General features: G+C 51.4%; 1 protein-coding gene and 1 long non-coding RNA gene across 4 annotated transcripts in view; one reads left to right on the plus strand and one right to left on the minus strand.

Annotated features, from left to right (window-relative positions):
• The window catches only part of OGDHL (oxoglutarate dehydrogenase L), a 27,530-nt gene extending 13,198 nt beyond the window's left edge, over window positions 1-14,332 (minus strand). For 2 of the 3 annotated variants that reach the window (XM_077746447.1, XM_077746446.1), the window contains exon 1: window positions 1,438-1,569. In XM_077746447.1, coding sequence (XP_077602573.1) covers window positions 1,438-1,517 — 80 coding nt within the window. In that variant the 5' untranslated portion in view covers window positions 1,518-1,569. Of the gene's footprint in view, window positions 1-1,437; window positions 1,570-2,718; window positions 2,866-3,655; window positions 3,811-3,951; window positions 4,068-4,400; window positions 4,504-9,342; window positions 9,502-11,511; window positions 11,717-14,244 lie in introns of those variants that run through there. The other variant, XM_077746448.1, reaches the window with a different exon arrangement.
• Window positions 11,547-14,825, plus strand: LOC144216972 (uncharacterized). The gene is made up of 3 exons (XR_013330813.1): window positions 11,547-11,740; window positions 12,807-13,020; window positions 13,909-14,825. It is a non-coding gene; the product is annotated as an uncharacterized LOC144216972 (long non-coding RNA).
• The last annotated feature ends 1,460 nt before the right edge of the window (window positions 14,826-16,285 follow it).

Consider the following 16,285-nt stretch of genomic DNA (forward strand, 5'->3'; position numbering starts at 1 on the left):
CCACCCCCCTGACCCCCAGCCAAAAGCTGAGCCTAACCCAGCACCTCAGCCCCAATGTGCTACCCACAGCTGCTCATACATGACTCCCAGCCCAGCTAGCAGTGTCTTGATGCAGGGAAGAGGGGTCTGGACTGATCCTAAGATCAGGAGTTATCAGGGGACCTTTCCAGGGAAGCTGACATCTGAGGGTGGTGGGGATAGAAAGCAGCCAGAGACCAGGGACTCTCTAGTGCAGCATAGACTTCCCATCAGGGGGCACTTTACTCAGGGGTGGGCACCACGTTGATCAGGACACAGGGGAGGCCACAGAACAAACCCCCCATAGCCTACCAACAACACCAGCCCGAGGCCTGCATACACCCTGGCCCCACCTCTAGCCTCACAGAAGGGTTCCGTTCCAGGTGGCCTCTCTCATTCTATGGGTCAGGGCTATGAGGCCACAGGAGCTGAATGAACAACCCTCAGCCCCTCTGGACAAAGCCCTCTAGCCTCAGAGTCCCCTTAACCCCCACTATGGAGGCTTGGCCTAGAATGGCCCTCCTCAGGCCAGGAGCCTGCCCAGCACCACCCTACAGTCCCACAGCGGCCCCTGGCTGCTCAGTGCCATCTTCCCCAGGAGTGCCACTGAAGCCATGTGTGTGGGACCTCAGACCACTGGGCCAGCTCTGCCTGACCCTCTGATGAGACACTGGGCATTTCTGGGCCCCTCAGAGCAAGGGGCCATGACAGACAAACCCCAGGCTCCTGGCAGCCAGCCCACAGGATGGAGACCCTCTCACACTGCCTGTGGACACCTAGCCACCCCTCGTGCTAGTGCGGTCTGGGACTGGCCCACCCACGAGCAGATGGAGATGGTCACAGGAAATGCTGGGGCTTTGCCTGAGTCTGCGCTGCATGTCCTCTTACGCCCCAGTCCACAGGACGCCTGGCCACCTTGGTGTCTGTCCCCCAGGCTGTATTCCTCACTGTAGTCCACAGGCTCTAGCTCAGAGGTAACCGCCCAGCTGCCAGGCTAGCCTTCCAAGTCTATCAAGGTCTCAGGGAAACATGCAGTCAGCTTGCAGCCAGGGGAAAGAGCCCTCAGCTCCCCTCCAGAGATCTCTCCACATCTACTCATCCACAGGAATCTCCAGAGGTATGATACACCCCTTTTCTGATATCTTGACCCTCCTGGGGACAGCAGTAACATGGGGAGAGAGAAACTGAGTCTGAGCAAACCTGGTTAGTCCCTGTCTCCGTGTGCCTTTGGCCAAGTGCCTGACACTTGATGCTGAGCAGGCCCTCCGGCCCAGGGACTCTGAGAACTTTCTAGGCCATCCTGCCTCTATCATCAGCTTCCCCCAAAACCCCTGCTCTGATTTTCGTCCCTTCCTTTCCATCTCATGTTGCTGGGCCTGGAGAATAGATAGACTGCCGAGGAGCAGGAAAGGGGTCCACCTGTGTGGCATTCCCAGGATGACGTTCTCAATCCCCATCTCACTGGATTTGTCGATGATGGTCTTGAGGGCAGGAATCATGACCTCACAGCCCTCCAGGCCAAACCGCTTCTCTGAGGACCATTTTCGGGCCAGGAAGTCTTCAAACCTGCTTGGGGAGAGATGGGAAGGGATAGAGAGGCTGGGGCTCACAGGGGCTGTTGATGAGGGCCACAGCTAGATGCCCTGGGTGGAGGAAGCAGCAACATCACCTTCCTCTGCACAGTCAGGACCTGCCACGAACATCTACCAACCAGGAGCATAGGCCAGAGGAAGACTGGGCACCCTCCCAGCCTAACCACAGGCCTCTGCCTGCACGAGTCCCCTGCTGTCACCCCCTTTCCCTCTTCCAGTCAAACTGTTCCAAGGACCCATCTCCCCCTGCTCCCAGACCAGGGTTCTCTGTGTGTGTGCGTGCTACACACACACTGCTCCCTTTCGTGACGCAAAGACCTCCTCACCACTCAACTCAAATTCCATCCTGTACCTCACCACCACAGATCCACTCTGCACCCAGCAGCTCAGCCCCAGCTCTCCCAGGCCCCACCCAGCCCCAGACTCAGCTTCGGACAGCCAGTGGGCACGACCAGGTGGTGCCCCACCTGCAGGAAGACGCTGCTACACTCACTCCAGGTAGGGACATCTCTCTGCCCAAACTCCCGCAGCCACTTTCTGCCACTTCTGCCCCTGCTGTCATGTTCTGCTGGAGCCCATCCCTGGACACCTGTCCCTAGTGCTGCTCCTATGGGCCTTCCCTGGACCAGGGGTGAGGGCCATCCAGTCCTGACTTCCCCTACCAGTTATCCTAGTTTCTCAGCCAGGGCCTGGGACACCCCGTACGGCCCTGCAGCAGACCCTCCAACCACTGCGGCCACCCTGCNAGCCCTCAGCTCCCCTCCAGAGATCTCTCCACATCTACTCATCCACAGGAATCTCCAGAGGTATGAAACACCCCTTTTCTGATATCTTGACCCTCTTGGGGACAGCAGCAACATGGGGAGAGAGAAACTGAGTCTGAGCAAACCTGGTTAGTCCCTGTCTCCGTGTGCCTTTGGCCAAGTGCCTGACACTTGATGCTGAGCAGGCCCTCCGGCCCAGGGACTCTGAGAACTTTCTAGGCCATCCTGCCTCTATCATCAGCTTCCCCCAAAACCCCTGCTCTGATTTTCGTCCCTTCCTTTCCATCTCATGTTGCTGGGCCTGGAGAATAGATAGACTGCCGAGGAGCAGGAAAGGGGTCCACCTGTGTGGCATTCCCAGGATGACGTTCTCAATCCCCATCTCACTGGATTTGTCGATGATGGTCTTGAGGGCAGGAATCATGACCTCACAGCCCTCCAGGCCAAACCGCTTCTCTGAGGACCATTTTCGGGCCAGGAAGTCTTCAAACCTGCTTGGGGAGAGATGGGAAGGGATAGAGAGGCTGGGGCTCACAGGGGCTGTTGATGAGGGCCACAGCTAGATGCCCTGGGTGGAGGAAGCAGCAACATCACCTTCCTCTGCACAGTCAGGACCTGCCACGAACATCTACCAACCAGGAGCATAGGCCAGAGGAAGACTGGGCACCCTCCCAGCCTAACCACAGGCCTCTGCCTGCACGAGTCCCCTGCTGTCACCCCCTTTCCCTCTTCCAGTCAAACTGTTCCAAGGACCCATCTCCCCCTGCTCCCAGACCAGGGTTCTCTGTGTGTGTGCGTGCTACACACACACTGCTCCCTTTCGTGACGCAAAGACCTCCTCACCACTCAACTCAAATTCCATCCTGTACCTCACCACCACAGATCCACTCTGCACCCAGCAGCTCAGCCCCAGCTCTCCCAGGCCCCACCCAGCCCCAGACTCAGCTTCGGACAGCCAGTGGGCACGACCAGGTGGTGCCCCACCTGCAGGAAGACGCTGCTACACTCACTCCAGGTAGGGACATCTCTCTGCCCAAACTCCCGCAGCCACTTTCTGCCACTTCTGCCCCTGCTGTCATGTTCTGCTGGAGCCCATCCCTGGACACCTGTCCCTAGTGCTGCTCCTATGGGCCTTCCCTGGACCAGGGGTGAGGGCCATCCAGTCCTGACTTCCCCTACCAGTTATCCTAGTTTCTCAGCCAGGGCCTGGGACACCCCGTACGGTCCTGCAGCAGACCCTCCAACCACTGCGGCCACCCTGCGTGGTGCTGGGGGCCTGACCTCATGGAGCGCACCAGCCGAGCCAGCAGGGTCCGCTTCTCCTCACTGGAGAACTGCATCACACCAGGGGTCTCGAATTTCTGCCGGATCCACTGGCACTGCTCCACGTCATTGATGAACATGAACTCCAGGCCGATGTGCTGGCAGTAGGTGCTCTGGGGGAACAGGTGGGGACTCCACAAGGAGCCAGGAACAACTGTCCTGGCACCTGGAACACAAAAAGTAGCACCCTCCCTCCCTCTAGCACACTCCAGAGAGAGCCAGCAGGTGTGCCTGACACACCTGCGTGAGCTCACCTCCAGGCGCCGAATGATCTCCCTCAGAGAGAGAGTATTCTCTGATCCCCCGATGAAGGTGGTCGTCGGCAGCTGGAACTCCTTATCTAGGTCAGCCTCCCGCAGGTCATAGAACGCTGAGGGGACACACACAGCCCAGGCAGCAGAGGGGAAGACAGGCATCAGGCCCAGGTGGGGCCCAGCAGTATCCCCAGACCCTCCAACAGTGTCCCCGGCACCCTCCCACCAGTTCCAGCCTAAAGCTCAAGGACCCTGTCTGCAGGGTGCAGAGGGGTAAGAGTTAGAGCCCAGCCTGTACCGCAAGAGTGAGCTGCACATAGTGCACGGGCTAGGGAGGGGGGCTGATTGCCAGCCCCAGGCCCTGGAGGCACAGTGGTCTCAGAGCTCCTCACGGGGCCACAGGCCCCACCAGCTGGCTTGGGCACTGCCAGAGCAATAGGAACTCTCACCCAATTTATCGATGGTTGTGATCAAGTCTGAGGGCACAAAGGAGTCCAGGTCTGCATCCAGAATGCCCAGGGGGTCCAGCTGGGCCACATGGTGGCCTCGGATCTGGGAGAGGGAGAAAAGGTCAGGGCCAGGCTGGGACCCGGATGGACAGACCTTCACCAAAAGCAAAGTTCTGGGCCCTGGCCCCTCATCTCCCACTTCAGAATTTCAACTTTCCACATGTCGCCAGGACCCAGCCACTGCACGCCCGTGACCACTAAGGTGGGCAGGAGCTCAACTCAGCTTGAAAGTACATCATGCTGCTTTCAAAAATAAGAAAGGATGCATACACAAAAGTACTCACTACAGTACTATTTGTAATCGCAAAATTCTAGAAGCCTCCCAAATGTTCATTAGTAGAAGACTGGCATATGGATATGGGAAATCTGCACAGGAAGTACTACAAAGCTGTTAAAAGTAATTAAAAAAAAAAATCCCTATCTGCTACTCTGAGGTAGCCTCCGTGAAACACTCACTGTTAAGCAAAAAAGCAAATTATAGAAAAGCATGTGTGGGAAACTACCCATTATCTAAGAAAGAGAAGATCCAAGTAAATAAATGCATTTGCATGTACTTGTATCTATACAAATAAACATCCTCATTCGAAAAATACATCATAAAATAAGAAAACCATAAAGTAAGAAAAACCATGAACTCTGGTAAAAGGAATAGAGTAGAATGCCAGGGCTGGAAGCTAGACTCTTCAGAACATATTTTGCTTGGAAGATTTGACTTTGCAATCTTGTAAATATTTTAGGTTGCAATAAAACAAAATGAAGTTTTAAAAATTAAAGTAAAACAAAACCAATGGATTTGTGCATCTATTGGTGGCATAACTACATGACTGACTAACAGAATGTCCCCAAAAGACAAACAACTCCAGGAAAAAAATATGATAAACTCATTTCTAGTACCCAACAGTAGTGGCAGTATTAGAATTATATTTTAAAACTGCAGTGTGCAGGCTGTGGGAAAATCAAGTAACCTGTATTGATGTCTTTCAGACCTCCACTTTTGGCATCTTTAAAAGAAGACAGTGACATAAGATTGATGAGGTCAGGAACAAACCTTAAGTCCTGCATTTGAAGTATGTGGAAACATCAGTATAAACCCATGTGTATGTTGCCTTTTAGGGGCACCTGGGTGGCTCAGTCAGTTAAGCATCCAACTCTTGACTCTGGTTCAGGTCATGATCTCACAGTTTGGGGGTTTGAGCTCTATTAGGCTCCATGCTGACAGTGCAAAGACTACTTGGAATTCTCTCTCTCCTCTCTCTGCCTCTGCCTCTCTCTCTCTCTGCCTCTCTCTCTCCTTCTTTCCTTCTCTCAAAATAAATAAATAAACTTTAAAAAAAATCATAAAAAGGACGCCTGGGTGGATCACTTGGTTAAATATCTGACTTCAGCTCAGGTCATGATCTCACAGCTTGTGAGTTTGAGCCCCACATCAGACTCTATACTAAAGGCTCAGATCCTGGGGCCTGCTTCTGATTCTGTGTCTCCCTCTTTCTCTGCCCCACCCCTGCTCTTGTTCTGTCTTTCCTGTCTCAAAAATAAATATTTAAAAAAATTTCTTTAAATCTTAAAAAAAAATAAAAACAAGTATATTTCCTGGCTCTAACCACTGTAAGGGCCCAGAAGTCGTGATCAGACCATTAGCAGTGACCCTCCCAGCACTCGCTGAAAAACTGGCTGGTCCAGGGCTAGGCAGAAATGTACAAGATGAGCTCAGAGCATCTTGTCATACCAGATAGGAAAGGGGGCTCAAACACTGCTGGGGCAGGGAATGAGGACACATTTTGACAATGAGAAGGATGGTATCTATAAGATTAAAACTCATCAAATAGGGGCGATGCCTGGGTGGTTCAGTCAGTTAAGCGTCCATCTTCGGCTCAGGTCATGATCTCATGGTTCGTGGGTTCGAGCCCCACATGGGGCTCTGTGCTGACAGCTTAACGCCTGGAACTTACTTCAAGATTCTGTGTGTGTCTGTCTCTCTCTGTCCGTCCCCTGCTTGTGCTCTGCCCCCACCTCAGAAATAAATAAATGTTAAAAAAATTTTTTTAACTCATCAAGTAGGTTTAAATTCATGCATTCATATCATACTCAGTAATAAGGAAAACCTCCACTGGCCATTTTTGGAGTATTCTAGGGAACCATGTCATACTTTTGAAAATCAGTCAATAAAAAGAAAATCAAGCACTGATCCCGCCTTTCCTACATACTTTGCACCTCAGGATAAGTGGAGCTGACAAAAGTTAAGTTTCTCCTACTAGAAGTACTTCGGGTAATAAACAAAGTAAGAAGAGTAGAATTAGAATATCATCACCATTTTTACCACTCCTAATGAATTAATGTGTCCAGGAAATAATCATCCAGAGCTGCTGACTGATGAAGTACCCATCACCACCGGGAAGCTGATTTTGAAACAAAAAATTTAAATCTATATTGGATAAAGGCTTCTAGATCTAATTACTGATTTACAGAAATTACATGGGACAAAGGGACAGATGAAGTGACACCATGGGGATGCAATCAGCAAAATCCAGACTCAGGGAAGCTCTACAACACAAACAACCTGGTTTGTTCCACATAAATAAATAAATAAATAAATAAATGAATGAATGAATGAATGAATGAATAAATAAATTGATAAAATGGCAAACACAAAAACAGAGAGGAATCTGTAGAACACAAGTGACTTAAGAACAGCTTGTCACAACCTGTGTGGCTTTATTTGGATCCGGATTCATACAAGCAGTAAAATCATAAGACAAACAGGCAAACATGAATACCAACTGCATGCATATCTGATGACATTAAGGATGACTGTTAATGTTTTTAGGTGTGACAGTGTTATCATGGTACATTTTTAAAGAGGCTTTACCTACAGAAATCCATGCTAAAATGTTTGGTGACAGAAATGATATGTCCAGGATTTGCTTCAAAATAATCAGGGGCCAACAAGTGAGGGCCAGAGGTGGTAATGGATGAATCAAGACTGGCCCTGCACTTATGGGCGTGGGGTTTGCTACACAATTCTTCTACCTCTTCCATGTTCGAAAATGTCCATAACTGGGACGTCTGGGTGGCTCAGTTGGTTAAGTGCCAACTTCCGCTCAGGTCATAATCTCACAGAGTTTGTGGGTTCGAGCCCTGTGTTGGGCTCTGTGCTGACAGCTCAGAGTCTGGAGCCTGCTTCGGATTCTGTGTCTCCCTTTCTCTCTGACCCTCCCCTGCTCACACTCTGTCTCTCTCTCTCTCTCTCTCAAAAATAAACATTAAAAAAAATTTTTTTTAATGTCCATAATAATAAGCCTGAGGATTTTTCAGTACTGTGTGTGGACGAGCCAAATAAGAACTCTGCCTCCTCCAGGGCTGCGAGGAGCTGCAGCCCACCGGGTGGGAACTCGCTCACATCAGGCATCACCTCTGGCAGATTTTTACCCTACAGTTAGTTACACAGTAACATGCCTGGGTTCGGACACTACCCCGCTTGAAGGACTCTAGTGCTTAGTCTTGCCTGAAGAACACAGAGCAGCTGAAGAGCTGGGAACTGTGGTTCAAGAATAAGGCCCCCAAGCAGCACCAACGTTACCTTGTACATTATGTGGAGTTTTATGTTCCTTGCCCTTGTTTTTCCAAGTCAATGGCTAGATCATTCTCTGAGTCTTTCAGCCAGTCAAGAAGAACAATTGCTACTGTTTGCTCCCACGTGGCCCACAATCCACAGGTCCTCGGGCCAGCAGGGAAGCTCAGTCCTGCTCACCTCCCTTGTCCCTCCCAGCATAATCGGGACACAGGAAGTGCAGCTGCCACCCCACAGAGCACCTCATTCAGAGGCAAGGCACCCTTTCCATTTGCTAAGCATCCCTCCCAACCCCCCCACCCCCGGCTCCTGCAGTGGCTTGCTGCTCCTTTCCATGGAGTCTCTGCCAAGGGCCCCAGGATACCCTTGCCCTTCCTTCTGCATGTCTGCCTGACAAGTTTCTTATGAAACACTTTTTGCCACTGATTCCCAGAGAGATCCCAAATGATTACACTTGTTTGGAAGGAACACCCAGAGCAGCTTTCCAATTAGTCCTGTTCAGTCAAGACCAAGAATATGGAACGTCATCAAGATGCTTTGTCAGAGCAGGGGCCCTGGGGACCCAGCAGGGGAGAGCCTAAGTCTCGAGAACAGAGCAGCTGATAGAGGAAGCACTGCTTACTGAACTATCCATGCATTCATTCCGTAAACCCTAATTAAGCACCTGCTATATATCAGTCCCAGTCCTGTTGAAATGCTCAGTCAGGAAGAGAAACAGAAGGGGCGCCTGGGTGGCTCAGTTGGTTAAGCGTCCAACTTGGGCTCAGGTTATGATCTCACAGTTCCTGAGCTTGAGCCCTACATCAGGTTCTGCACAGACAGCTCAAAGCCTGCTTCAGATTCTGTGTCTCCCTCCCTCTCTCTCTGTCCCTCCCCTGCTTATGTACTTCTGCTCACTCTGTCTCAAAAGCAAATAAACATTTAAAAAAAATTTTTTTTTAAAGAAGAGAAAACAGACATTATTAGCAAGGGTCAATCTACTCAACCTTCATTCAACACTTACTGAAACTAATTACTTACTAAGTACTCCTCTGGGAGCTTGGGGCATAGTGGTTTCTGACACCGCACTCCAGGACAAAGACCACAAACAAACAAAAATACCAGCATGCACAAAAAATACCAGGGGGTGGCTAATGACATAAACAGTAATGGACAGTGAGTAACCAGAGGAGCGAGAGCCACCCATCAGAGGACTCAGAGAAGGGTGTCTGGAGAAGATGACACTGGAGCTGAGCCAGTCCCCTTTCCGTCAGCACCTGGCCACATCCCAGAAGCCAATCCAGCCTCGAAGCCTGGGCCCTCCCAGCCACTTACCTGGTAGGCCCGGATCAGGGACTGAACAGCCAGGTGGTCCTCCACCAGCTTGCTGGTCTTGGTCCGGCTCGAGACTGATGGCCTGCTCTCAGGGAACTGTGACTGAGCCGGGTCACAGGCGGCTTCCTCACTGGCTTTCCGGAAGAAGCTGTCCCAGGACTGGGGAGAGACAAGAAAACAGCCAGGTCAGGGACTGGGAGGAGTGGGGGGTGGTCCTGGTTGGGATCCCCAGTGGGCATTGGTGTTTTTTTACTACGATAGCTCTTTGGGCCTTCCTAGGACCCTGCCGAGAAAACCCTTGCAACCAGCCCAGGATCCCCACCTCAAAGCCCAGATCTCTTCAGTCCCCAGCTTGGAAAGGTGTTGGGGGAAGGCTCGAACTTATGACTCAGGGGCTTCAGGTGTGAAAGGGGCTTCTACTCCTGGGGGAGACATGCCCTCACACATTGTGGGTTGGCAGGAGGGCTATTTGGCACGCAGGCCCTCTCAATATTTTCAATGCAGGTATCTTTTGAACCAGCAATTCCATTGCTAGTAGTTTATTCTGTGATGTATTTATACAGGAGTGCCTGGATGTACATACACGGATGTTCCCTACAGGACTGTTTATAAAAATGACAATGTAAAAAAAAAGTCTAGGGGCACCTGGCTGGCTCAGTCAGTGGAGCATGTGATTCTTGATCTTGGAGTTGTAAGTCTGAGCCCCACATTGGGTATAGAAATTACTTAAAAATAAAAATAAATAAAAATAAAATCTTAAAAAACAAACTAAGTGGTGACCAATAAGACCGAGGTTAAATAGATGATGGTACATTTAGATTCTGGAAGATAATGCAGTCTTAAAAAAACAAGATGCATTTATTACTGTGGAACATGTAGAATATCACCAAGATATATAACATAAAGTGAACTAAGCAGAGGCACCTAGGTGGCCCAGTCAGTTAAGCATTCGACCCTTGATTTTGGCCCAGGTTATGATCTCATGGTGGCTCATGAGTCTGAGTCCCATCTTGGGCTCTGCGTTGACAAAGCAGAGCCTGCTTGGGACTCTCTCTCTCTCTCTCTCTCTCTCTTTCTCCCTGCCTCTGCTCCTCCTGCTAGCACTTGTACTCTCTCTAAATAAATAAACTTTAAAAAAATGTATATATTAAAAAAAAAAAAAAGTGGACCTGCTACCATCCATGTAGAAGCCAAAAGGAGATAGGCATATGCCCAAGCACCTCCATGTTCTAGAACACAAAAGTGTTTTGTTCGCACCCTCCTTCGAGAGAACAAGTGGCACGAGCCCTCTGGAAACCAATCTGGCAAGGCCCATCAGAATTATCTACACAGAAACTCTGGGACCCAACGATTCCACTTGGGGGAATTTATCCTACAGAGAGCTGCACATGTACAAGATGACAAATGTAGGAAACAATGTACGGGAGCACTGGTCACAACAGCCGGGGATGGAAATGAGCCAGACGTCTGTCAGTGGGGACAGGTGTGGCACGGCCACACGAAGGAATACTACACAGCCAGGAAAAAGAACAATGAGGCTTCTGTTGCAGTGACATGGAAAATCTTGGAGATGTGTGCTAAGGGAGGAAGCCTGGCGCAAAGCCACGGAAGTTACCTGTTGCTTTTGTGTGAAGCGGGAAGATCGACTTATGTTCGTAAAAAACTTACCTAAAGAAACTCTCTGAAAGGATACAGAAGAAACTAAGAAGAAACTGGGGGACAGACAGATGGGAGCTGAGCAGACAGGGGATGGATGGGGAGGAAGCCTTTTTACTGCGTAACTTCACACATTTGGTTTTTGAATCACGTGATCACTTTCCTCGGAGAATAAGAGAGCAGCCTCACTTCTCCCTGGTTGCCCTGTCATCTGATTTTTTTTTTTTCTTACCATCAGCAGATATTTATCTTGTCAGCTCGGTGCATATACAAACACTGAGGCCCCTAACTACATCACAAAGGGCCACCTGGAAACAGCATAGCATGACAAAGGGGGCAAGGGCAGGTCTCGGTCAGGTGTAGCTGAGCAGGACAGGCTCAGGGCCTCAGGCCAGACCCNTAACCTGTCCAAGGTCAGACAGCAGGCAAGCTGCTTCTCCCCACGACCCCCTCCACAGCCCAGCCCCTCGCACTTCCCCTCTGCACAGTGGGCGGGGGTGGGGGGTAGCTGACCTTGTGAACGCTCTGGGGGTTTTCCAACCAGGCGAAGTACATCTCCTCCATGTAACTGGAGCTGCCTCCACGTTTGCTGCTTGGGAAGGGGGCCGGTGGCCCGGACGACCTGCTGCGCCGGCTGAACATCTGGACATCATGTGGGGCCAGGAGCCTCGAGGCCTGTGCGCCCAGCCGGGATGGCAGCAGCCTCAGCTGACTCATTCTGGACACAGGCAACGAGGGAGAGGTAAAAACCACAGGACCAGAACAAAGGCTCTGGCAGCCACCAGTCACTCAGCCAGCATTTTTGGTTCTACTGGGCTGGTGGCCCTGGGCTAGGCATCGATGAGACAGATAAAATGCGACAGTCTGCCAGCCATCTCGGATTCACTGCCTAGTGGCAGATCCCAGCCCGATTAACTTCACCAACAGCTATTCAGCATTCTGAGCCCCAGTCTTGCTGAAGACCACCCACCCCAGCCTGCACTCCCTCTCTGCTATCCGTCTAAGCCTGATGTAGCAGTAACTATCACCCGGGCCCTGCCTCAGGGAGCACTCAGCCGAGGTCCTGGAGCCCACTCAGTGGGTCACAGGGCATGTGTGGGCAGTACACCCAAGAAGGAGTGAGCCATGCAGTTGGTCTCCCTAGAACTCGAGCAGGGGAGTCTTCCAGGGGCTGGGGGTATGATGCCTGCTTAGGAAAAAGCCTGAAGAAAGGTGGGCTGACTGAGCTACACCATCTCAGGAGGCCCATGGCACTGCTGGGTCTCTGGTCACAGTGGCAAGCTCTGGGACTCCCTATCCAGGCAATATGGGAGTTGACAGGGCCCACTCAGGCCACCTCCTCCTACACAGGATTTGTAGAGTAGGACCTTTGTTCCCTTATCCCCACCTCCACCACTGTGAGCAGAGGCCCCTCTCTGCTCCAGCCTACTACTGCCTGGACACTGAACAGCTTCCCATGAATCCTCATCAACACACTTCTGCCCAGGGAATCCCAGCCTATATGTGGGGTGCAACACCAGAGCCACCCCACCAGAGGCCACACAGGCAGGAGCCTGCTTCCCCTTGCACAACTCAGTCCCAGAAAACATGCCTTCTGGAGCATAACTAGCTCCCAGATCCTATCTGGTCCTGGGTCGATGGCCCTAGACAGCACCCACCCTCACCCTCACAGGGGAATGGGATGGCTCAGGGTGGCAGTGACAAAGCCTGGCTGTGTCCAGCGTGGCCTAGTACAGGAACACTGTGTTTCACAAACACTGAATGGTCTGGAGTGGCTGCTGGACACTGCTATGGCCTTCACCTGGTAGGAGGGCAGCCAGCTGGCTACTCCTGCCTCCATCCCAGCAGGGCGTGAGGACCCAGGAGCTCTGAAGGGCTGCAGGCAGAACCAGTCTCAGGATCTGGAGCCAGAGCCCCAGCCAGCCCTACCAGATCCTGTCCACACAGGCGAAGGCAGCAGCAAAGAGTCAGTCAGGCATGCTGTGAACCCTCTGCCCAGCCCAGTCCCCAGTGGACTAACAGGTAAGTTGTTCTGGGCAGCTCTTGGGGGGCTCCTCTCTAGAGACAAGGTCAGTACCATCCGGACCCCCACAACCATAACAGTTGCAGACATGCTGTCCAGGAAGCCTCCCACATGCAAGGCCCTGTCTGGGCTGCCCTGGTGAGGACTGCTATGCAGTATGTCCATTGTTAAGATCAGTTAACAGAGCTCCAAAGACGGGAAGGACCCTCCCCAAGACCTTGAAGCCAGGCAGCAATGAAGGCAGGACCCGCAATGCTGCAGGCCTACTCTGGCCGCACATTCTAAGAACTGGGTGGGCTTTTCTCTAGTTTGCTGAACCCAAGAGAAGGCAGATTCCAGGGTAGGAAGCAGGGCAGGGAGGGGTGTGCTTATTTCACTGGCAGAGACAAAGGGCCTGAGCTAAAGCCCAGAGGTTATAAAAGTACAAAGGTAGTCAGGACCTGTTCCAGGAGGCTGTGGTATGTGTGGGGAGGAGGCGCACGGAAGGGGATGCAGGGGCGGGCTTGGGCACATGGTGGAGGCGGGTCAGAGTGGGGTCCTTAGGGTCCAGTTTATGCCCACTGTACCCCGCTGCACCTTCCCCTCTCCCCCAATATCTCTTGGAGTACAGAAGAAGCATTTCCCAGGATGGCTGAGATCTCACGCCCCTCCTGCCTCGCTCACGCTCACGGTCTCAGTTTCCTTATCCAGAGACTCTGGTTAAAGCTTTTTGTAAGGGCCCTGCCCCCACGAGCAGACTTGGAAAACTGCCTGGTGTGTCCCGCCAGGCACCAAACGCTGTAGGCAGCCCCTTCCCCAGCTCGGCAGCCCTCGGCAGCCTGGCCTGGTGACGGTGACGATGACGAGCAGCAGCTCACACCGCCTCCCTCTCCCCACCCCCCCGCAAGGCCACGAAAGGCAGCATGGACAGTATGCAGTCTTTGAGCTGAAGAAGCCACGCTGATGCCTGAAACCCCACCGTTAGCAAGTCGCTCCTCCATGCAAAACACTGCATTCACAGGGTCGAACGGGCGCGAAGGGCTCGGGGGTCCTTAGAGACGCCGCGGCCAGACAAGGGTGGAGCCAAGGTCACGCTCACTCCCTCTCCCACCTCCCCCGACGGGGCCTGGCTCGGGACCAAGGATAGCGGTGCCCCCAAGACAGGGGAGCAGAGCCCCCCCCCCCCAAGAAGGCAGGAGAACAGGAGGCGCAGGGACCCGGAGTGGCGAGGCAGCCGCGCTCACCGGGCTGTCGAGTCCGCGCGGTAGCGCAGTCCTGGAAGCTGCAAGTCAGGGGCTGCGCGCAGGAGGTGCGCGGCGAGCACAGCCAATTACCTGGGTCACGTGACGCTGTAGCGCCTGCCGCTCGGGAGCGCGCCCCGAGACTCCGCGCGTCGTGACGTCTCTGTGTAGCCCCGCCCCTGCACCCGCTGGTGCTGTCCGCGGTGCTGACGGCCCAGGCCAGTCCAAAGCCTCCCGGGCCCAGAAAAGCGAAGATCCGGAATCCCATGGGGTCAGACGACTCCGTTGAATGAAATACCTGGTACGCTGTTGAGACCCTGAATCCCAGTGTCCTTGAACGAACAGTAAAGAAAATGTACCAGAAAATCTGCAGCCATTAGTGTGCATGGGAGGATAGTTTCCCTTTTATCTCCTGTAAAGCTGCATGCAGTCAGTCGGTTAAGTGTTCGACTTTGGCTGGAGTCGTGATCTCGAAGTTCCTGAATCCCAGCCCCATGTCACGCTCTGTGCTGGCAGCTCCGAGCCTGGATCCTGCTTTGGATTCTATGCCTCCCTCTCTGCCCCTTCCAGCTCGTTCTCTCTCTCTCTCAAAAATAAACATTAAAAAAAATTTTAAGGGGCGCCTGGGTGGCTTAGTCGGTTAAGCGTCTGACTTAGGCTCAGGTCATGATCTCACGGTTTGTGGGCTCAAGCCCCGCATCGGGTTCTGTGCTAACAGCTCAGAGCCTGGAGCCTGCTTCAGATTCTGTGTCTCCCTCTCTCTCTCTGCCCCTCCGCCGTTCACTGTCTCTCTCTCTCAAAAGTAAATAAACATTAACTAAAAAATTTTTAAAAATACCATTGTCTTGGGACACCTGGGCAGATCAGTCAGTTGAGCCTCTGACTCTTGCTTTCCAATCAGGTCATGACCTTATGGTTTGTGTGATGGAGCCCCCAGTAAGGCTCTGTGCTGACAGCTTGGAGCCTGCTTGCGATTCTCTCACCCTTGCTCTCGTGCTCTCTCTCTCTCTCTCTCTCTCTGCCCCTCCCCACTCGTACTTTGGCTCACAAGCGCACTGTCTGTCTCTCTCTGTCTCTGTCTTTTTCTCTGTGTCTTTCTCTAAATAAATAAATAAAACTTTTTTTAAAGGTACCACTGTCTTAAGGTTGTTTTGAAAAAAAGATGAGATAATGCATATAAAGTGCTTATCACAGAACCTGATACACATTTTACCCTTCCATTGACCAAGTGATGGAGACCTAGATTGCCTTCAAATTCCTGTTGCCAAACAATGCTGCCATGAAGATCTTCTTCCATATTCTCTTTTGAATCTGTATGAAAATTTCTCTCAGAAGTTGAACGGCTTGGTCATGCGTATGTGCATACTTAAGAACTCATCAGCGTCACATTGCTGTTCAACTCTATATTCTCATTAACAGTGCGAGGGGACTTTTAAATCCTTCTATCCCTGTCAATGTTGTTTTCATCTGCATTTCTCTGATTATCAATGATTTGCATTTCACATTGTCTGTTAGTTTTGAGGGTTATATTTATCTTGGGTTTTGTTCTTGTTTATACACAGGAGTTTGTCGTGGAGGTGGCTCAAATCACCATCAACTCTCCCAAAGATTATTGCCAAAGCCCCCTAACTGGCCTTGCTTCCACACTTGCACCCCTGAATTTCAGTCTCAGTACAGCAGAGTTTTCCTTGTAAAACACCAATTCAAATCATGTTGCCCTCTCTGCTCAAAGCCTTCAAATGCTCTCCCATTTTACTAGAAGGAAAAGTAAAAATCCTTACATTTGCTTCTAAGACCCATTATGTCATCTCAATTATAGGCATGCTGTCATGCTTAATGAAGAAAATTGGAAAACTACAAAAATATGTGATGTAATACTTTGTGTTAATTAAAAACACATGCTCACAAAACTACACATGCTTTTCACAAGAACACATTCAAATACTTACTAATAAATGAATATGATTGCCTGTTGTGGGATGTAGATCTGAGGTAATTAATTGATTGCCCATACCAATACTGATAAGATGCCATGAATGGAGGA

This window comes from Crocuta crocuta, unplaced genomic scaffold (assembly GCF_008692635.1).
Source record: "Crocuta crocuta isolate KB4526 unplaced genomic scaffold, BGI_CrCroc_1.0 scaffold28, whole genome shotgun sequence".
Classification (NCBI taxonomy): Eukaryota; Metazoa; Chordata; class Mammalia; order Carnivora; family Hyaenidae; genus Crocuta; species Crocuta crocuta.